Source organism: Heterodontus francisci, chromosome 8 (assembly GCF_036365525.1).
Source record: "Heterodontus francisci isolate sHetFra1 chromosome 8, sHetFra1.hap1, whole genome shotgun sequence".
Lineage (NCBI taxonomy): Eukaryota > Metazoa > Chordata > Chondrichthyes > Heterodontiformes > Heterodontidae > Heterodontus > Heterodontus francisci.
In genome coordinates, this window is record NC_090378.1 from 84,422,022 (window position 1) to 84,445,555 (window position 23,534).

The 23,534-nt window shown below is 40.0% G+C and overlaps 1 protein-coding gene across 4 annotated transcripts in view; it reads right to left on the reverse strand.

Annotated features, from left to right (window-relative positions):
* Positions 1-23,534, reverse strand: part of trmt13 (tRNA methyltransferase 13 homolog) — a 29,452-nt gene that overhangs the window by 4,154 nt on the left and 1,764 nt on the right. For 2 of the 4 annotated variants that reach the window (XM_068037564.1, XM_068037565.1), the window contains exons 2-10: positions 15,884-15,930; positions 9,508-9,574; positions 8,631-8,693; positions 8,465-8,534; positions 6,033-6,139; positions 5,139-5,306; positions 4,960-5,032; positions 4,774-4,848; positions 676-1,087 (exon numbers count right to left, since the gene is read on the reverse strand). In XM_068037564.1, coding sequence (XP_067893665.1) covers positions 676-1,087; positions 4,774-4,848; positions 4,960-5,032; positions 5,139-5,306; positions 6,033-6,139; positions 8,465-8,534; positions 8,631-8,693; positions 9,508-9,574; positions 15,884-15,930 — 1,082 coding nt within the window. The remainder of the gene's footprint in view (positions 1-675; positions 1,088-4,773; positions 4,849-4,959; positions 5,033-5,138; positions 5,307-6,032; positions 6,140-8,464; positions 8,535-8,630; positions 8,694-9,507; positions 9,575-15,883; positions 15,931-23,534) is intronic. The other 2 variants (XM_068037566.1, XM_068037567.1) reach the window with 2 other exon arrangements.

Below are 23,534 nucleotides of genomic sequence, written 5' to 3' on the forward strand. Positions count from 1 at the left end.
AAATATAATGAAACACAGACTAAGTGGTATGGGCTGGCAGTGTAACTTAAATGATGGCTCAGATAGAGGCCTTGGAACAGGACACCTACTTTCCCATTTAATTAGAAAATAGCATGCAGCATGGAAAGTGAAGGTGTCTTAAGAAAATAGTTTACAGCTTTCCCAAAAGGTAGCACATCACAGCCATCTGACAAAAAGATCCCAGGTTAGATTTCTGTATGATGAATTAGCTGAGCTCAGCTGAAAATAGTGGTAGGAGCTCAAGTTCCTGATCGTTTGAGTGATAGTGTTTGTTTCCACACATTGCCACAGTTCCATCAGCCACAACAAAATGGTGAGTCTTGCAAGTTACATGCCTGTTCATCCACATATAATCTTAAATATTACTGTCGACTCCAGATAATTCAAAGTTGTTTTTGCGCCAAAATATTTGAATTTAGGAAAACCAGCACAAGTTGTTTTATGTTTCAGTTTTTGTTTTGAAATAACTATTTAATCAAGTGACTTCAAATTAAGTGCAGTAGACTGTATATAAATCGCAACCTTCCAGACTATTATTGGTAGAACTGTAGCAGTAGTAATTTTAACTCAGATAACACATTCTTAAAGTGTAATACTACTTTAAAAGTTTCTAAAATATAGCTGTAGCAATATATTAGACAATTAGACACATACCCTTCATAAGCAAAACTTTCCTTTTCAAAATCATGCTCTTCTGGCTGCATTTTCTGATTTGCGTTGTCAACTTCTGTGTCACCTACGTCGATGGAATGCAGTTTCATTCCACAGGTGGCCCAGCTTGACATACGTTGAAAGATCCTAAAATCTTCTGCACCAAGACCTTGTAAGGAGAAAAATTCCTTGCCTACATAATGCTTCCACTCACACCTATGATGACAGCACAATGCAATAGCAATTCCTAGGACTGGCTGTCTATTTGCAGCACTCTGTACAGTACAATTAGAAAGACTCATAGGGTCTCGTTTAGTCCACATTTCATCAATTTTCAATTTTTTTTCCAGTGGTTCCTTGCCAGTATCTTCCTGGTTTGTTTTGTCACTTTCCATGATACACCTCAGAGCAAGATCTGTACAATTTAAATAAAAAGATTCTGTGACAAGCTTTCAATAACTCACATAGAATTGGGGTATTTATGTACGTATGTGGTATCACAACTAGAGATTGAAGTGACTTCTGCCTTGTGACAGTTTTACACTTGTGCAATCAGATATTCCAGCTATGTAGATCAGTCCAAAGCCAAACACATTTCATTTTTGAAGCTTTTCCCCCCCCACTATTTATATTTCCACATATAAGATAGTAAATAGTGGCGAAACATTTACTGAAAACAAATTGTAGCAGATGACACACAATCTCAACATGGAGATCCCCAGCCACTGACTGCAGAATTAGCAGCCGATTGATGACCATTTACAACCATAGGAAGAGACTAGACGTTTTCTATTCCTGAACTAGATTCAGGGAGAAGGCTGATTGGCCATGGAAGACCTGAAAAGAATTGAAAGCATTTTCTTGGAAACCTGCTAACACTGCAGCATAAGCGATTCAAAAAAAAAAGGTAACATACACAGATTTGTTTTATACTAAAAGATGTATATGAGAAAAAACAGAATGAGAATGGACCATTTGGTTCCTTCATTCTACTCATTCCATAGACTATATTCAATTAGCCATATTACAGATTCTATCCAACTCAATTAACTGCATATGGGAATGAACTACATAAAAATTCCCCTACCCCCTCCAGATTACATGAAGGAAAACCTAGAATATCCGTCCAAGTTTACAGATGCTAACCATGCCTTATGGTAGCAATGATAGAGGTGACCATTTGACATCTGCCCCAAGCGGCTAATTTTTATGTGTGAACCTAGACAATGGGTATTAAACCAAGGAGTTCATCACACTCTAGCCTAATTTCCAACACATTCACATTTCCATTAAGGAGTTACCAGAACCATGGCTGACTTTTTCTGTCTACCTTAAATATGCAAAAGTCAGCAACAATGTGCCCACAGACATGTCAATTTTAACTTCAGTTTTCTTTTCCTTTTTAAGCTGATTGCTTTAGCTTGCAATTGTTCTTTTTAAATACTAGCAGATTTCCCATGACAGTGAGGAGGAAGGTGTGTCTGGCAGAATCTGATGTCAGAAGGCAGATCTGAGTGGGTGCTCGCGAGGAGGCTTAGGGTGAGGGTGGGTGTGCATACAGGTACTGGGGAGGCAAATTGATTTACAGAACAAAAAATTAAATCAAAACTTAGGCTATGAGTGGAGTGCAGACAGGCCTGGAAAGGGAGCACAAGGTGGAAGCAGGTATGGGTCTGAAGAAAAGCACAGGCTCTTTAAGTCAAATCTGAGGCTAGTGGTAGTCAGTCAGTTTGCTGTGAATGGAAATAAATGCTTGTGCAGTTAAGCTAATTTTTATTTTATTCTTTGAAGTACATGGCTAACCACTTGCCTTAGAATTCACAATATTTGAAACAACAGTATCAAAAACTTTCTTCTCACTCTGAACTGGGGTGACTGTACCTTGGAGAAAATGTTCTTGGCAAATTGTACTTGGGCAATTTTTTTGCTGCAATGTGTGTGGGCACAATTTTTATTTTGCAGCAATATTGTTGGATTGAATGTGGTGGTGAAGTGTGATTGGAGAGACTACTGAAGTTGGCATGAAAAGCATTGTGGATAATGAAATTGGAAAATAACCAATTAGAAAGTAGAGACTTAACAACAGAATCAGAAAAGACATTTAGCCTGTGAAGAAAAAAATGTATATACAAATTCAATGGTCCCAAAATATTATAAAGAAAATTCAGATCTTTCATGTATTAGCTAACGTTATAGGCTCAGGGAAATGCTCAACACTGAAGTCCTTTTACCTGAATAAATAAAACATATTTAAAATGTCCACATATTTTAATTGTATAAGCGACTATTGCATTTTGCACCATACAAGTGTAGGTCAAAGCTGCTTAAGAATTTATGTGGATACAAAAGAAAATTGCCATTTTAAAGAATGGAAGCATATAGGATGCCGGTGCTGTAAAGTGCTCCCTATCTGTTGAATTTGTACAAGTAAATCATACACGTCATATAAATCATAACTGCAGTGGTTAGCACCGCAGCCTCACAGCTCCAGCGACCCGGGTTCAATTCTGGGTACTGCCTGTGTGGAGTTTGCAAGTTCTCCCTGTGTCTGCGTGGGTTTCCTCCGGGTGCTCTGGTTTCCTCCCACATGCCAAAAGACTTGCAGGTTGATAGGTAAATTGGCCATTATAAATTGCCCCTAGTATAGGTAGGTGGTAGGGAAATATAGGGACAGGTGGGGATGTGGTGGGAATATGGGATTAGTGTAGGATTAGTATAAATGGGTAGTTGATGGTCGGCACAGACTCGGTGGGCCGAAGGGCCTGTTTCAGTGCTGTATCTCTAAAACTAAAAAAAAACGAAAACGTCATCAGTTTTATAACTGATTTCCAATTCCATGGAAACCTTCCACTTTGGCTTTCTATTTGTGCTTGGTACCAACCTGATGATGAAGGCGAAGGCTCATTCTAGCATGATTCCATTTACTAACTCAGACTTAAGCATTTGGACTAGCTTGCTTGCCAATGAAATGCATGTGACTCTTGAAATGTCTGTACTAGCTAAACATTCAAGCATTTGGGGTCTTTTATAAAGTGCCTAATGTGAAATGGGCATGCTTTCCAAATTACACACGACATCCTACAGAAGTTTATTGTGTGATGATTCCTCTTGCTCAAAGGCTATTCTATTTTAAGGCGATTTTGCCAACAAAGATTTGGGATTCAGGAAAAATTATATTTAGAAATGTTAATTATAATTCCTTAATTTGGGAATAAGTAGGATTTTTAAAATCTGTGATGTAAACAAGATACCAAATTGATCTTGTATATTTATAACATTGTAAGAAAATATTCAGAAATGGATAATAGTTTCTGACTCATTTTGAAAAATTAGCTATAGATTATCACTTAATAAATTTGATATCACTATTGTTAATCTTTGGAGAAAAACTGAGCATAGTAGCCTAACTCTCGCTATTAACCACAATGCCTACCATCCACAAACAAACCCAGAATAAAGCTGTCCCCATCTGCTCCACATATTGTATACACTATAATAAAAGAAATAGTGAATACAAAGCTGTGGTTTCAAAGCTGTACTTTTATCATGCAGTTCAGAAGACCACTTAATTTTAGATATCATTTGAATTTATAAATGAGATTACTATCTTGTAATCTTTTATATATGCATTACAGTCTATGCGGTGGCAATAATGGATCTATTGGCATTAGCAACAGCATACACCAGGGCAGGAGTTAGTACTGTAAATGCACTACAGTTATTTTCATCCCCACCTGTCACCTCTCAATAAGAATATGCATGATCATTGTATTTTTAATCAATCTCTATCAGCAGTTCTTCTAAAATTCAGCATTATTATATTTACATATCCTCCAAGATTATTCAAACTATATGTCATAATTCCATTAACAACTTAAATGATGCACTTCTCAGAGACACTGCTAGCAACAGAAAACTGCATTTATTGCAAAATGTATTGGGACTCAAATTCACATACATAACAGAACCTATGCTGCATGCTGTACCTTCAGTGGTACTTAAAGGAATATGAGATTTGCAAAGGATGCCTGAAACTGCTGAATGACAAATTTTAAGATTTACTTCATTTTCATTATCAGATTTCATTAAATGCAATCATACCTGTAGCAGCTCCACACAAATGCTTGCCAATTCCAACCACAGGCAGTCTTTCTCTTACAAGAAGAGGCACCTTACCTGCAACAATAAAATATTAATTATTTAATATTCAGAAAAAGGACAATTTTTTTTTAAAAAGGAGAATGAAAATATTTTGGAAGTGTACAAAATTTAAACAGTATCACTTGCCTAGACTGAGATCTTCGATGTCAATTTGAAGCCGCTCAAACGTTGAGCCTCGACTTCTGTGTTTACCATCTACCTTTAAAAGATAATGTTACATTTGTCCAGTTAATTAACTGAGTTTTCTGGAATATTATTCTAGGCAGATAATCAATAAATGGCACTTAATTACCACAAACTAGTACCTTGAAACGAGTAGTGGCTCTCTCCACAAGGAGGAAGTAAACATTCTTGGCATCTTGTAAAGCAAGATCTATCCAATGGGACAACTTTCCCCGACCAGCACCAAACTCCACAAAACATCGGTTCGATCCAAGCAAACCCAATCTTTCCAAATTACCGGCAAGTGAAGCCTGGAACATTACAATTTAATCCCCTATGGGTTAACAGCACAAGATGTCAACTAAATCAGAAGAAAAATATAATTTTATGATCCCTTCCCACCCCACCTTGGAATGGCTTAGATGTTTAATTTAGTTAACAGTTTTGATAGCTTAGCCATCCAGATTAAGAAGGTCCCAGGTTCAATCCCCAGCTCTGATGATTTAGCTGACCTCTACCAAAAATGACCACAGAGGCACTACCATTGGTGTCACCACTCTGGATCAGGGAGTGGCAAAGTAATTGAGGGAGATCACAACTAAAATTATACAAATAACAGATAGTTGAGTAGAAACCCATGGAGGATATTTTTTCCAAGTAAGAAACAACGTGAAACAACAAAGACTGAAATAACCCTAATATTAAGACGACTAAGGGTCTGCTCAGTACATAAAGTTTGCATTTTTATAGAAATTCTCTAAATGACCTATGTGCCTAATAAAAAATCATGGATTTCTTAAAACGTGAATGTTAGTTTTATTAAAAAAAAACTTCCCTGTAAGCAGAATCATCTGCACAGAAAAGGAACAGAGACATCTTCCACACCTGCAGCTCTTGCTGCTTTCTAGAAGCAGTAGATAAATAATTACAGTATCACACACTGGAGTACAATTAGCCCTTTTCCTGGTTGAAGTAATAAATTATACACTATTGCTAAATACACAAACCAGTTTTTTAATTATACCTCCATATCCTACCTGCTGCTTCAAATGCTTAAAGGCAAAATCTCCATTTTTTGGATCATTCAGAGCTTCCTGCAATGCTATGTGGGTTAATGTTTGGTCTGTCAGCTTAGAATTCAAACCTGCAAATAATTAACAGATACTTTTGAAAACCTAAGTAACACCTTTAATTAATTAATTTTGATTTAAAATTGCTTTGGGCAAGAGTCCCTCATTAAAAAACTTGAAAGCGCTATCTCTTTTCTGAAACTCCACATTTGAATGTCTCCAATCAGGTTTTCGCTTCTTCCACAGCACTAAAATAGCCCTAATCGAAGTCACAACTGACATTCTCTGTTACCATGACCACAGTACACAATCCCTCCTTGCCCTTGTTGACCTCTCTGCAGCCTTCAACAGTCGACCACGCCCTCCTCCAATGCCTCTCCTCTGTTATCCAGCTGAGTGGGAGTTCCTTCGCTTGGTTCCACTCTCAACTATCTGATCGTAGCCGGAGAAGCTCCTGCAATGGCTTCGCTTTGTGCCCTTACACTGTTACTTCTGGAGTGCCCCAAAGCATCTATCCTTGGCCCTCTTCTATTCCTCATCCATATGCTTCCCCTTGGCAACATCATCCAAAGAGTTGATAGCGCGTGCCACATGTACACTGACATCACCCAAGCTCTACTTCACCACCAACTGACCCCTCCATTGCATTTGTGGTGTCAGTCTGTTTGTCCAAAATCAAGGCCTACACTCCTCCAATTAAACATTAAGACTGAAATTACTGTCTTTGGCCCTCGTCAAAAATTCTGTTCCATAGTCACCGATTTCATCCTCCTCTCCAAACACAGTCTTAGGCTGAATCAGACAGTTCACAACCCCATTGTTCATAACCCTGGTCTCCTATTTGACTCCAAGCTGACTGCATATCTTCTCCATCACAAAATAGTCTTCTCTCACCTCCCATAACATCACTGGTCTCTGGCCCTGCTTAAGGCCATCTGCTGCTGAAGCCCTCAACCATGCTTTTGTTATATTCAGATTCTCATGCTACACCTTCCATAAGCTTCTCATCCAAAACTCTGCTTGTATACTAAAGGACACTGAGGCCACTCACCCATCACCCTTGTGTAACTGATATACATTGGCTTCCGGCCCTCAACGCCTCAAATTTAAAACTCTCATCCTTGTGCTCAAATCGTTCTATGGCCTCGCTTATCCCTGTAGCATCCTCCGACAACTCTGTATTTCTCCAACTCAGGCCACTTGTGACTCTTAAGTGTTAGCTGTGGCTCAGTTTGTACCACTCTTGCCTCTGAGTTGCAAAGTTGTGGGTTCAAGTCCCATTCCAGGACTTCAGCACAACAATCTAGGCTGACACTCCAGTGCGGTGGTGAGGGAGCACTGCATTGTCAGAGGTGCTGTCTTTCAGATGAGATGTTAAACTGAGGCCCCTGGCTCCTCAATGAGGAATGCTGTGCGAGGTGTGCAGGTAGCAGCTCGGGATGTTGTCTACCCCCAGAGAAATCTACATAAGTCTGTCTAGTGCCACTAGAAGTGGCAGTGTGCGATTTAATTTCTCTCCTATAATTGTAGGTTGCTAGTTTAATACCATGATTATCACCCATTACACAAAAGGATAATCAATCACAAAAATTCTCCAAATGGTACTTTAAATGGGGTAGAAAAGAAATATCAATAACGAAAATTCAAATGGAGGAATCATGGAATGGCAGAGAAAGATCTTGCTAAGCAATGTTAAGAGACTCACCATCTCCTGTAGAGGGTGGATTGTTTTCTTCTGAGACCAGTAATCAGTTAGGAGGAACATTCAATTTGCTCTCCTTAGATTTGCTTGTGACATCATTTACTCTAAGTGCTGAACTGCTAAGACGTCAAAAGATCCTCTTATATGATAGTACTTTTTTTTAGATGCATATATGCATGATTTCATTAAAATTTTAAGAAAAATAAAAGTTTGTTATATGTTTCAATCCTCAATCATTTTTTCCCCCCCAAAGCCACCCTCTTTCACCATGCTGCCCTCTGGTAAAGGAAGGCTGATCTAGGCTACAGACTTCACAGGCGCCACTGATGTTGGTTTGTCCTCGGACAATAGCAAGCGTGTTTCTTGAAGAGAGTGAGCTAGTCTGTCTCCACTCCCGCGCCCACCCCAACCCTAAGGCGGCACATGTGTCAGCTTCTAGCAACTGGGCTGAAATCTGTCTAAACTCATCCAACTGAGCGGATTAACTGATACCTTCAGCTTCATGGGGGTAACTACTCCTATGACCAGAACAATTGCACACTTCCCTACTTTCAAAGGACTGCATCTTTGGGACTGTATGCAGTACATTCCTGACTTACCTTAATTTAATTCCATTCTCTAGGATATGCAAATTATATGTAACTTTAATTTATACCACCTTCCTTTAAGCTATGTATATGTGTGGCTTAATACTCACTGCTAGTTGCATTTAGAAGCTTTTTAATCATTTTCTCCAGTTCTTCTTTGGACAAAGCACAAATAGAAACCTTGAATATATTTAAGAGATAGAATAAGTTGAAGAGAAATAAAAAGGTTATCATTAAAGAACATTTCGCTGATTGTCCCCTCTTGGGACACTGTACCTGTTTTCTGGGTGTCTCCATGGAATCCTCGTAACCCCCATTGATACCTTTAATATAGTAAATCTGAAATGAGAAAAACGAAGTAGGAGTAATGAGAATTTTTAAAAATAAAGAAATTAAATATAATGCATTTCATTGTGTGATTGTGTGTATGGTCCCTGTAAGTTTGAAAGAAACAAAATATGTAATTAGAAAATTCAAAAGACCTAGTCTTCCAGGCAGGAACATAGGAATAGAAGTAGGCCATTCAGTAACTTCAGCCTGTGATACCATTGTATTAAATCATGGCTGATCTGCACTCAATCCCATTTACCCACCCTTTCTCTACATCCCTTGATATCCTTACCGTACAAAAATCTATCAATCTTAGTCTTAAAAATTCTGTTGCCCCAGCGTGTACCTTGTAGGTCACTGCAGCAACAAATTCTGTTTCAATTCATCCTTGATTCTGATGGGAACCTGCTTAATGGAATTTTGGGCACATCACAACAGGGTTTTCCATTCCCTTTATGGCTAATACAATGTACTCTGGAACATTGTTTGTGACATTATCTGCCTTTCTATAACTTCCTCCTCAACCAAGCCATTAGTCACTTTATTTAACTCTTCCAATTCCTGCTTCTTGTTCACTCACCTCCACGAAAGGCAGAATTTAAGTGCATGTTATTTCAGTGTGATGGTGCTCCAATCTCTTAACTCATGACTAAACTGACTAATTTACCACCTGAGATGCTTTACATGATTGTGACTAGCACCTGTTGAACATTTCATATTGGCAGGTAAATGAAAGCCAAACTTTCTATATTTGAATAGAATCAAAGTTCACAGGAGTACTTTAGGCAGACAAGAAAAAAGAACTGATATCTTTGAGACTTACAGGTTTGGGTTTTTCCCTTGAATTACACTTTTTCAGATGCTTTTCTAGCTTGTCTTCATCAACCGTGCTGGAAAAAAAATTACACTTTATACATTGTGGCTTCTTAGTGGCTAGTCATTAAGACTCGAATCACTTAAATACAGGCAGAGCAACTGGATCAGTTGTCCTTCTTTTGCCAATATTTTTGCTTCAGTGCTATGTAGTATTTCCAAAGTGCAACAACCAAAATTAATCACTGGAACACCTATAACTCAATCTCATTAAGTGTAAATCACTGTAACAAGGGGTGATATCAGTCCAATGCAACCTCTATTGTCTCTCAGTTGAAAAAAGTATGAACAAAATTATTAACCAGTAAATGTCACAGGGTTTAGCAGAGTCAACATAAAAAGGAGTTTGTGACAAGTATGAAGAAATTAAAAGAAACCCACAAATGTGGAGCAGTTCAAATTACTAGAGGTTAGAAAACCAGGTAAGGGACTTGAAGTTCTAAAAGAACTGGAAAGAATAAGAATCTGCAATTATATTAAGCAAATGTTAGAAGTTAAAGGAGGTGAATGAAAGTGTGGCTGGTGGTTTTGAGGAACCTTCTGCAGGTGGAAAGATATGAAGCAAGGCAATAAGATTTAGGTCGGAAATTCTAACGTTTAGGGGTATGAAGACTGAAGGCTTGGCCAAGAATGGTAGAACAGTCAAGTGGTGGGGGGTGGTGAGGAAGGATGGACGATGAACACTCAGTATACCAAAGTTAACTGGACCAGCCATATAAATACTGTGGCAACAAGAGCAGGTCAGAGGCTGCGAATTTTGCAGTGAGTGACTCACCTCCTGACTCCCCAAAGCTTGTCCACCATAAACAAAGCACAAGTCAGGAGTATGATGGAATACTCTTCACTTGCCTGGATATGTGCAGCTCCAACAGAACTCAAGAAGCTCAAAACCATCCAGGACAAAGCAGCCCTCTTGATTGGCACCCCATCCACCATCTTAAACATTTAGTCCCTCTAACCCTGGTGCACAATGGCAGCAGTGTGTACACCTTCTACAAGATGCACTGCAGCAACTCGCCAGGCCTTCTTCGACAGCACCTTCCAAACCCACAACCTCTACCACCTAGAAGGACAAGGGCAGCAGAGGGATGGGAACACTACCACCTGCAAGTTCCCCTCCAAACTACACACCATTCTGACTTGGATCTATAATCACCGATCCTTCACTGTCGCTGGGTCAAAAACCTTTCCCAACAGCACTGTGGGTGTGCCTACACCACCAGACTGCAGTGTTTCAAAAAGATGGCTCACCATCTTCTCAAGGGCAATTAGGGATGAGCAATAAATGCTGGCCTTGCCAGCAACACTCACATCCCATGTGAAAGAATAAAAAAAGTTCAAAGAATAGAACATGCAGGCTAGGAACAGAGCTAGAGGAAGTCACAGAGGTAGGGATTTACAGATGAGGATGAGAATTATTAAATCAAATGCACTGGGTGAAAGAGAATTAGTGGAGGTTAAGGACAGGATTGATAAGGAAATAAGATTTACTGAAGGATGCAAGTTGAACAGTGAAGTTATGGGTGAATTACTGCATCCAGGATGAAGATAGAGAGACTATTGAGAACATTGTAGAATTAGAACCCGAAGGTGACAAAGTCCTGGATATGAATTTCGGCAGCAGTGGGACTCGATTGAGGTGGGTAACGTTACATGAGTAGAATTAGCTGATCTTTACAATAAATAGGTCAGCCTTGAAGATCAGTTCACAATCAAATTGGACACTGAGGATACATACTATGTGATGCATTTGAATGAGTAGCCTGGGAGGGGGGGTGGTGGGGGATAGTAAAATTGGAAGCAGGAATTGAACAGAGTAGCTTCAGTATTGCACTGAAGAAAATTGTGGCTCATACATCATTTGCTGTCAGACAGCACAGTAATAATCATGGAGAGTGATGCCAAAGCTGGGTGCTGTTCAACGTTCATGCAGAAGTTTTCTCATGTTTAAGAATAATCTAATTGCTGAAAGGTAATGTGTAGTCGGCGCTTGAGATGGCTTGGCCATGTGAGCCGCATGGAAGATGGCAGGATCCCCAAAGATACATTGTACAGCGAGCTCGCCACTGGTATCAGACCCACCGGCCGTCCATGTCTCCGCTTTCAAGACGTCTGCAAACGCGACATGAAATCCTGTGACATTGATCACAAGTCGTGGGAGTCAGTTGCCAGCGTTCGCCAGAGCTGGCGGGCAGCCATAAAGACGGGGCTGAAGTGTGGCGAGTCGAAGAGACTTAGTAGTTGGCAGGAAAAAAGACAGAGGCGAAAGGGGAGAGCCAACTGTGTAACAGCCCCGACAAACAAATTTCTCTGCAGCACCTCTGGAAGAGCCTGTCACTCTAGAATTGGCCTTTATAGCCACTCCAGGCGCTGCTTCACAAACCACTGACCACCTCCAGGCGCTTATCCATTGTCTCTCGAGATAAGGAGGCCAAAGAGTCGAAGAAAACATTATGGCTAAAGATGTGAACATCAGCATACTCTACAAATACATGAACCTGTTGCAACAAATTTCTATATTGATTTCATATTTTTAAAACAGCTAGATTTAAAATGTAAGCTGTCCTTTGTAACAGATATAGATAGATGATCTCAAACAGTATGACTGTGAAAGCAGTGAATCCCTGCATTCAGAAACAGTTTAGGCCAAAGTTACATGATGGCGATAACAGCTTACTTGAAATATTTATACATATGGATTGGCAGTGATGTAGATAACTTTAGTTCCTCAGAATAGTGAACCAGAGGAATTCATTACAAAGGGGTGAAAGCCAATCCAGAAGAAATGGCAAATGCACCAAGCAGGGTAAACTCCTGTCATGCTAAAGAGGCTATTCAGACACAAACGGCTATTTAAGACTGGCAAAGAGGGGGAAAAACCCAGAGACAATGTTAAAAATACATTTATTTAAACCAAAATCTACTGTAGGTAAATGCAGCATTGAGTATAAAAGTATTACTTGTAGTTATTTTTCATTACCATGAGGTAATAGCTTGAAATGACTAAACGCATACAAAGAACACTTTTTGCAATGTGCAAGACTTCCAACAACATATACCAAAAGATAAACAGATCTGATAAAGCAATAATAATTTCACATCAATGTCTATGACGCATGACATTCAATCTTGCTTCTGGCTATAGCTTTGGAAAGAACCATCAATTGAAGGATTCTCAAGCACACTATTTGGATGGGAGTCACATAACAATCACAAAGAATGGTGAGCAGATTAACTGGAAAGACCATCTACTCTGCCAAGTGTACTCAACCCAATTGTAAATATGCAAATTTATTATGTCAGTGTCCAAAGTAATGCTTAACTGAACAGTGGTGGGAACATGATAAATATCCGATTAAAGCTGGTGCATACCCTTTTCTTCCAAAAGACTTCAATCATTTTCTGGAAATAGGGTAGAGACAAGAGGGTTAAGATGTTACTGAAGGGCCAGCATCTATTGCCATGGACAACATGTCCTCACTGCTACAGTTGCAGGACCTCTTCTATGTCCGCACTATTTCCAGAAATGTCCTATGGAGATTAGATCATTGGTGATATGGCTCCTATTGCTTTGCACTGTAGTGTAAACAACTCCACTTTATCATTGCTTTCCTTGCTATCCTGCACCTTATTACTATCCTCCAAGACAGAATGTCTTTTTGCCTCTCTGAGAAGATTACATGGCTTTAGGTGGGGGAGGTAGGTTAGTACTGTCTAGTCGTGATGCTCCAGCCATCAGATGCGTAGGGAAGGCTTGATGGATCAACTGGTCTTTTACTGCTCATCATTTTCTTATGTTCCTAATAAACAAGGTGGACTCCTCTGTGGAGACAAGGACAACAATATGTAATACACACCAACTTAATATGGAAACAGATGGCTATAGATACTGCAAAGGCAGAAAAGAAAATATGCAGATAAAGTGCAACTATGGAGTATTTCTAAAAAGCTTTCTGTACACATTTTTTGTGAGTGCAAGTCTGTGACCACCGGTGTACCACAAGGATCGGTGCTGGGTCCCTTGCTGTTTGTAGTGTACATTAATGATTTAGACGTGAATACAGGAGGTATGATCAGTAAGTTCGCAGATGACACGAAAATTGGTGGTGTCGTAAATAGTGAGGAGGAAAGCCTTAGATTACAGGACGATATGGATGGGCTGGTAAGATGGGCGGAGCTGCTCTAAATGGAATTTAATCCTGAGAAGTGTGAGGTGATGCATTTTGGGAGGACTAACAAGGCAAGGGAATATACAATGGATGGTAGGATCCTAGGAAGTACAGAGGGACCTTGGTGTACTTGTCCATAGATCACTGAAGGCAGCAGCACATGTAGATAAGGTGGTTAGGAAGGCATATGGGATACTTGCCTTTATTAGCCGAGGCACAGCATATAAGAGCAGAGAGGTTATGATGGAGCTGTATAAAACGCTAGTTAGGCCACAGCTGGAGTACTGTGTACAGTTCTGGGCAGCACACTATAGGAAGGATGTGATTGCACTGGAGAGGGTACAAAGGAGATTCACCAGGATGTTGTCTGGGATGGAGCATTTCAGCGATGAAGAGAGACTGAAAAGGTTAGGGTTGTTTTCCTTGGAGCAGAGAAGGCTGAGGGGAGATATGATTGAGGTAGATAAAATTATGAGGGGCATTGATAGGAAGAAACTTTTTCCCTTAGCGGAGGTGTCAATAACCAGGGGGCATAAATTTAAGGTAAGGGGCAGGAGGTATAGAGGGGATTTGAGGAAAATTGTTTTCATCCAGAGGTTGGTTGGAATCTTGAGCGCACTGCCTGAAGATGTGGTACAGGCAGGAACGCTCGCAACATTTAAGAAGTATTTAGAATTTAGGTGCTTGATGGCCGGCACAGACACGATGGGCCAAAGGGCCCGTTTCTGTGCTGTATAACTCTATGACATATTTGAGACTTTATAGCCTTATACTGATGTTGCTTAAGTTGCAATTAATAAACAATGCTTTGCAACTAATTATTAACAGGAAAACTACTGAAGACTTAAATACATTGTTTACACTTACCAGTCCACAGGTACTCTGGAGATGGGATTTCTTCCTCAGCAACTAACTTCAACAGCTTCACTATTGTTTCCTTTGGCCACTGATTATTTTCTTCTCCCAGTGAAACTAAGTCTCCCAATGTACTTTTGAAACTTCATGGATTGATGTTGACATTCTTTCCTGCCATCCTTTTGATATTATATAAAAAGGGTTTTATACAGTCCTCTGGCCTCTACAATTTTTAAATGTATTATTGTTTTCCCTCTTATTTTAATATCCATATACAAGCCTGCTCCGCTGGAGTAGACAGTGTCTACTACATCATGAAGGTTATAGTCAATACTTTTTATGAGCTGTTTGCTAAAAAGGGTTTCTTTCCCCAAGATAGCTCATTATCTCTGCCTCTTCCTGGACTCTGTCTTGTGCTTTTACTGCCTCTATAGTTGTTATAGTGCAATTACATATTCAATATTTTTGTTAAGAACCATTGATTCAGATATCCCAATATTCCAACCAGCTAGTGATAGGGTGCCATCTGTTCATAGAAACTTGCAAGGGAATTTACTGCCAAATAACCAAGTTGGGGGAGACGGGCTGTGGGAGCACATTATAAACCCCTTCCCCTACCTGCTTTAAACATTCGAATCAAATTCCTGCCAATTGCCTTTTCATGTAGCATTTTGCTCATTTTTTCTTCCAATATTTCCTGTTTAAATGACAATTACGTTTTAAATATAATGCTAATGAACTCCAGCAGTTGTGCAAGATCAGGGTTTCACAGAAGACAGAGGGAAGAAGAGAAGGACCTGCATTTATAGGGCACCTTGTCATATGTCCAAGAAAAGGCCCACAGCATTTAAATACAACAAATCACTTTTAAACTGCAGCAACTTCTATTATACATATATATTATACAAATATATATTATTTTGCACAAAGCAAGAACCCACAAAAAGCAACAAAATGAATGGTCAATTAATCTGTTTTGGGTGTGGTTCTATGAACAAAGAATATTGGATAAGACTTCCATCCCTTTTTCTCATACTGCCTTGGAATTCTTAACATTCACCTAAGACGGTGATCAGGCAGTCAGGACCTTGGTTTAACATCTCATTCAAAAGGACTGCACTCCCTCAGTACTTTACCACAGTATCAGCCTAAATTGCATGTTCTAAGTCCTGGAACGGGACTCAAATTCAAAACCTTCTGACTCAAGAGTGAGAGTGCTACCAATGGAGTCAAGCTGACACTTTAGTTCATCTTGAACATGGTTAAAACATACACAAAGTAATTTCTGCCTCTTGTACTTACTGTTTTGGGTCAAGGGGACATGGAATTCTTCTTCTTTGGTTTTCACCCTGCAAGGAAATTTTAAAAAGATTTAAGTTGAACATGTGAACTGATGAAACTTTTGTTACTTAGGAAATTGATAATTAACAGCAGTTAGAACTCCAGTTATCAATTAATGATCCACATTGCCCGGCACATTTCAGCATGTTTTTCAGAGCTCAACTTTAGAACTAGTGTAAAATTGCTCAATGTTTGGTGCATTGACAAGGTTAATTCAGGGGAGAGACATTTATTATTCACTTTTCCTTGTTATTCATGATGCATCATGTAATATATCCATTATACTTCCACAAGTATGGTCTCCAACATGATCGTACATATTGCCATCTTATGAAACTGAATGCTGTAAATACTGGGCATTTACATTGACAACAGCTAATTCAACCTCTCCAACAATTTTCTCAACCTCACAACCATTCTGGTGCCATCAGATTGCTCACTTCATAGCATATATATGACATTAAGTTGTGGATGAATTAAAACACATTATAAATGAACATCCAGATGACCAGATGCATAATTTTTGATGCCCACCAAAAACTCTGCACCTTTGCTACTCACTGCATCTCTCTTCCAGGCTGTTTAATCAAATTTAAGCAATCTGCACACAACCTCAAGGAGGTACAAGAGGCCACAATTAGAGAAGTGCAGGTATCTCGGATGATAGTGGGGACTGGAGATTACAGAGATAGGGAGGGAAAAAATCATGGAAGGATTAGAAAACAAGTTTTAGAATTTTAAAATCGAGGTGTTGCTTAACTGGGAGCAGCCCTGTTTCAGCTCATCTGCTGCTGAAATGCTCATGACTGCCTTTGTTACCTCTAGACTTGACTATTCTAACCCAAGTCTGGCCAGCCTTCCATGTTCTACCCTGTAAACTTGAGGTCATCCAAAACTCTGCTGCCTGTGTCCTAATGCATCAAATTCCTTTCACCTCTGTGCTTGCTGACTTATAATGGCTCCCAGTTAAGGAACACCTCGATTTTAAAATTCTAGAACTTGTTTTCAAATCCCTCCATGGTTTTGCCCCTTCCTATTTCTGTAATCTCCACCAGTCCCCACTACCATCCAAGATACCTGCACTCCTCTAATTGTGGCCTCTTGCACATCCCTGAATTTAAACACTTCACCATTGGTGGTCATGCCTTCAGCTGTCTGAGCCCCATGCTCTGGATCTTCCATAAACCTCTTCCTCACTTTCTTCCTTTAAAGCAATCCTTAAAATCTACATCTTTGACCAAGCTTCTGGTCATCAGACCAAATATCTGCTTATGTGGCTCAGTGTCTAATTTTGTTTTATAATGCTCCTGTGAAGTGCCTCAGGACATTTTATTACTTCAACAAGTGCTATATAGATACAAATTGTTGTTGTTATTAAGCACAGAATTGAATTTTACAGGAGAACTAGGCTATCTAAATCATCAAGACTGTATTGCTATTATTTTCCACATGAACCAATTAATTCTAATATTCCTCTTTTTAAAGCAGCTACTTTTAAAATTACTTGTGGACTCTTGCTTCAACATGAATTTATAAAATGCCTTTAATATAGAAAAAAAAAGGTCCAAAGGTGACTCAGAGGTGAATTTCAAGGAGTCTTAAAAAGGTGGGTGTTGGGGGGTGGGACAGGAAAGAGAGAGAGATCTCCAAACTGGGGGCCTAGTTGACTGAAAACAAGGCAGCAAATGAGGGGTGAAAGGAGTGGAGTGGAGTTAGGTGGATGCACAATAGCCAGAGTTAAAGAAATGTGGAGTTTGAGGGGGGGGGAAGGAGTTGTAAGGCTTGAGGGAAGGTTACAGAGATAGGGATGGGCATGGTCATGGCCATGAAGAAATTTAAACAAAATTTTTAATTGGGGTACTGGGAGCTAATCTAGGTCAGGAGGATGTGTTAGGGATGGTTTTCTAGAACTGTATGTTGAGGAACCGACTAGAGAACAGGATATTTTAGATCTAATTTTATGTAATGAGAAAGGCGCAGTGGTTAGCACCGCAGCCTCACAGCTCCAGTGACCCGGGTTCAATTCTGGGTACTGCCTGTGTGGAGTTTGCAAGTTCACCCTGTGTCTGCGTGGGTTTCCTCCGGGTGCTCCGGTTTCCTCCCACATGCCAAAGACTTGCAGGTTGATAGGTAAATTGGCCATTAGCAATTGCCCCTAGTATAGGTAGATGGGAGGGAAATATAGGGACAGGTGGAGATGTGGTAGGAATATGGAATTAGTGTAGGATTAGTATAAAAGGGTGGTTGATGGTCGGCACAGACTCGGTGGGCCGAAGGGCCTGTTTCAGTGCTGTATCTCTAAAAAAAAATAATCTTGTTGTAAAAGAACCTTTAGGGATGAGTGACCATAATATGATAAAATTTTGTATTATGTTTGAAAGTGAGGTAGTTCAATCTGAAGCCAGGGTGTTAAATTTGAACAAAGGAAATTATGAAGGTATGAGGGGCAAATTAGCTGAAATGGATTGGGAAAGTACATTAAAAGGTATGACAATACATAGGCAATGGATAGTCTTTAAAGAAATATTACATAGTTTACAGCAACTATACATTCCTTCAAGGCATAAAAACCCCAATAGTAAAGGCAGTCAACCGTGGATAACAAAGGAAGTTAAGGATTGTATAAGATTAAAAGAAAAGGCCTATAGAGTTGCCAGAAATAGTCGTAAACTGGAGGATTGGGAGGATTTTAGAAGACAGCAAAGGAGGACGAAGAAACTGATAAAGGTAGAATAGAATATGAATGTAAGCTAGCAAAAAATATAAAAACGGACTGTAAAAGCTTCTACAGGCACGTAAAAAGAAAAGATGGCTAAGACAAATGCGGGTCCATTACAGGTACAGTCGGGAACTTATAATGGGGAATAGAGAAATGGCAGAGAAGCTAAATGATTACTTTGTGTCTGTCTTCACTGAGGAAGATACAAGAAATCTCCCAGAATTAGAGGTCCAAGAGATTACGGGGAATGAGGAATTGAAGGAAATTAGTATTAGTAAGATGGTTATATTGGAGAAATTAATGGGGCTGAAGGTTGCTAAGTCCCCAGGACCCGATATTCTACATCCCAGAGCGTTGAAAGAGGTATCTGTGGAGATAGTGGACGCATTGGTGATCATCTTCCAAAATTCTAGTTTCTGGAATGGTTCTTGCAGATTGGAAGGTAGCAAATGTCACGCCACTATTTAAGAAGGGAGAAAGAAAACAGGGAATTACGGACCTGTTAGCCTTACATCAGTCGTTGGGAAAATGCTAGAATCTATTCTAAAGGATGTGATAAATGGACCCTTAGATAAGAATGATCTGATTGGGCATAGTCAACATGAATTTATGAATGGGAAATCATGTTTGACGAACCTGTTGGGAGTTTTTTGAGGATGTTACTAACAGAATTGATAAAGGGAAGTTGGTGGATGTGGTATACTTGGATTTTCACTTTGATAAAGTCCCCCACAGGAATGTTGGTTAGTAAAATTAAAGCACATGGGATAGGAGGCAATATACTGGCATGGAATAAGGATTGGTTAACAGGCAGAAAGCAGAGAATAAATGGGTCACTCTCGCGTTGGCAGGCTGTGACCAGTGGAATAGTGCAGGGATCAGTGCTTGGGCCCCAGCTGTTCACAATATATATCAATGATTTGGATGTGGGGACCAAATATAATCATTCCAAGTTCGTGGAGGACACAAAACAAGGTGAGAATGTGCGTTGTGAGGAAAATGCAAAGCGGCTTCAGGGGGATTTGGACAGACTTAGTGAGTGGGCAAGAATGGGGCAGATGGAATATAATGTGGAAAAATGTGAGGTTATCCATTTTAATAGGAGGAACAGATGTGCAGAGTATTTCTTAAATGTTAAGAGATTAGAAAGTGTAGATGTACAAAGAGACCTGGGGGTCCCTGTCAATAAGTCACCGAAAGCTAACATGCAGGTGCAGCAAGCAATTAGGAAGGCTAAGGGTATGTTAGACTTTATCACAAGAGGATTTGAGTACAGGAGTAGTGACGCCTTGCTTCAACTGCATAGAACCTTGGTTAGACTAAACTTGGAGTACTGTGTGCAGTTTTGGTTCCCTTACCTTAGGAAGTATATTATTGCCATAGAGGGAGTGCAACGAAGGTTCACCAGACTTGTTGCCAGCATGGTGGGACTGCCCTATGAAGAGAGACTGGGGAAACTGCGCCTGTATTCTCTAGAGTTTCGAAGAATGAGAGGAGTTCTCATTGAAACCTACAAAATACTTAAAGGGATAGACAGGGTAGATGCAGCTAAGATGTTTCCCTTGGTTGGGAAGTCTAGAATCAGGGGACACAATAACAAAATAAGGGGGAAGCCACTTAGGACAGAGATGAGGAGAAATTTCTTTAGTGAGGGTTGCGAATCTTTGGAATTCTCTACCTCAGAGGGTTGTGGAAGCTCAGTCATTGGGTATGTTTAAAGCAGAGATTGACAGATTTCTAAATACAAATGACATAAGGGGATGTGAGGATAGTGTGGGGAAAAAGGCATTGAAGTGGATGATCAGCCATGATCGTATCGAATGGTGGGACAGGCTCGATAGGCTGAATGGCCTATTCCTGCTCCTATGTTCCCACTCATGAGATTAAAAAGACATGGATCAGGGTTCAACTGTTTATGACAGGGACTTCCAAATTCCAACTCCCTCTTATCTTCCGTTTAGGCCCTCTCATTATCATGTCACTAACCATTGAAAATAATCGACAACTATTTACCCTTGCACAACCCTTCATAATCTTGAGGATCTCATCAAGTCAATTCACACCTTCTCTGCACTAGACCAACAAGGGAGGATTTGCTGCTGAATCTAGTAATGGGGAATCAAAGCAGATAAGAGAACTCAAAGTAGGGGATCATCTAGATAGTAGTGACCCTAATATAATATGGTTTAAGATAATAATTGAGAAGGACATAAGCATGACAAAGACTAGGGTAACAAATTGGAGAAAAGTTGATTGACGGGCTGAGAACAGAACTTGGGAAAATAAAATGGACTAAAGCATTGTCAAACGATGATGTAGAACAACAACAGAAAATATCTGAAATGGTGTTGAACAGAGTCCAGGAAAATATATTATGCTTAAAAAAAGGAACAAACTAAACACCGTGGATGAATAAAGACATAAGGGAAAAACTGGGGGGTAAGCAAGAGACATACACTAAATAAATTAAGAGAGAAGTCAAAAACAATTAGGAAAGCAAAGAGGAGCTATGAAATTAAATTATCAAGGAACACAAAACAAAACTGTTAAATATTCTATGGGCACATAAAAAGTAAATTTGGGATAGGAATAGGGGGCCATTGATGGGCAGGATCAAATCACAGGCAGTGATACTGAAATTGCAGAAATATTAAATAATTATTTTGCTTCAGTATTAATCAGGAAGACAGATCTGATGGATGTGATATTGGAAGATGAAATTAGAAATGATATAACCACATTTAAAATAAAAAAGGAGAAATATTAAATAAACTAATCAAAGTCAGATGCTAAAATTCCTCCTCCGGATAGTGTGTATCCGTGCATTTTCAGGGAATCTAGGGAAAAGACAGCAGATTACGCATTTTTTAACAATTTGTTAGAAAATGGTATAGTGCCTATGGGCTGGCAAATACCTAAATTTAAGAAGGGAGATAGAACATGTCCAGGAAACTGTAGATCAGTCAGCTTATCAGTGGTAGGAAAGATATCGAATCTCTATTAAAGGAGAAAATGGAAACACATATACGAACCAAAAGATTAATAATAGATATTTAACATAGATTTCAGAGGGGAAAGTCTCACTTGACCAACTTTATTGAATTCTTTGAGGAGATAATAGTGAGAGTAGGTAAGGGTAATGTAGATGCGATACATCTAGAATTCCAGAAGGCCTTCGATAAGGTACCATAATAGAAATGAATAAGGTCATAGCATGAGCAGTCAGGGGGCAAGTAACAGAATGGATAGTTAGGTGGCTGTAAGACAGAAAGTAGAGAGTAAAGTGTAGTTATTCAGAATAGCAAGAGGTGGGAAGTGGGGCCCCATATGGATCAGTGCTGGGATTACAGTAATTCACAACTTATATTAACTTAAACATCAAAAACATAATTTCTAAATTTGTAGACACTACCAATTTTTTTTAGGAAGGGGTGGGGGGAGATAGTCAATACTGAGAAAAACTGCATCAAACTACAAGACATTAATAAACTTTGAATGTTTATCTGTATCCCTAGAAACCTTTGTTCCTCTACCTCATTTTCCAGAACTTACATCGCCTCCTTATTCTTCCTACCAAAATGCACCACCTCACACTTACCCATACTGAAATTAATTTGCAACATAAGTTTATTAATGTTTATCAACATCTGAAAAGGATTTGGACAGGCACTTGAGGATGACAAATTTAAAGACAAAAAGCAGGGGTGTGGGACAAAGCATGATTGCTCTTTCAAAGAGTCAGCAAAGGCATGACCGGCCTATATCCCACAGAATTTAGAAGAGCGAGAGGTGATCTAATTGAAACAACTAAAATTCTTACAACTCCCATCCCGAACTGGAAAACTTTATCAACTTTGCTTCTAATTTCCACCCTTCTCTCACCTTTACATGGTCCATCTCGGACACTTCCCTCCCCTTCCTCGACTTCTCTGTCTCCATCTCTGAGGATAGGCTCTCTACTAATATTCATTATAAGCCCACCGATTCCCACAGCTAGCTTGACTAAACTTCTTCACACCCTGCCTCCTGTAAGGACTCCATTCCATTCTCCTAGTTTCTCCGTCTCCGACACATCTGCTCTGATGATGCAACCTTCCATGACAGCGCTTCTGATATGGCTTCCTTTTTCCTCAACTGAGGATTCCCCCCACTGTGGTTGACAGGGCCCTCAACCGTGTCTGGCCCATTTCCCGCACCTCTTCCCTCACCCCTTCCCCTCCCTCCCAGAACCGCGACAGGGTTCCCCTTGTCCTCACTTTCCACCCCATCAGCCTTCATATCCAAAGGATCATCTTCTGCCATTTCCACCACATCCAGCGTGATGCCACTACCAAAGGCATCTTCCCCTCCCTTCCCCAGTCAGCATTCCGAAGGGATTGTTCCCTCCGCGACACCCTCGTCCATTCCTCCATTACCCCCACCACCTCGTCCCCTTCCCATGGCACCTTCCCCTGCAATCGCAGGAGGTGTAATACCTGCCATTTACCTCCTCTCTCCTCACTATCCAAGGCCCCAAACACTCCTTTCAGGTGATGCAGCGATTTACTTGTACTTCTTTCAATGTAGTATACTGTATTCGCTGCTCACAATGTGGTCTCCTCTACAGTGAGGAGACCAAACACAGACTGGGTGACCACTTTGTGAAATACCTCTGCTCAGTCCGAAAGCATGACCCCGAACTTCCGGTTGCTGGCCATTTCAACACCCCCCCCACATCTCTGTCCTGGGATTGCTGCAGTGTTCCAGCGAACATCAACGCAAGCACGAGGAACAGCATCTCATTTACGATTAGGCACGCTACAGCCTGCCGGACTGAACATTGAATTCAATAATTTCAGAGCATGACAGGCCCCCCTTTTTACTTTTATTTTTAGTTATTTTTTTGTGTTTATT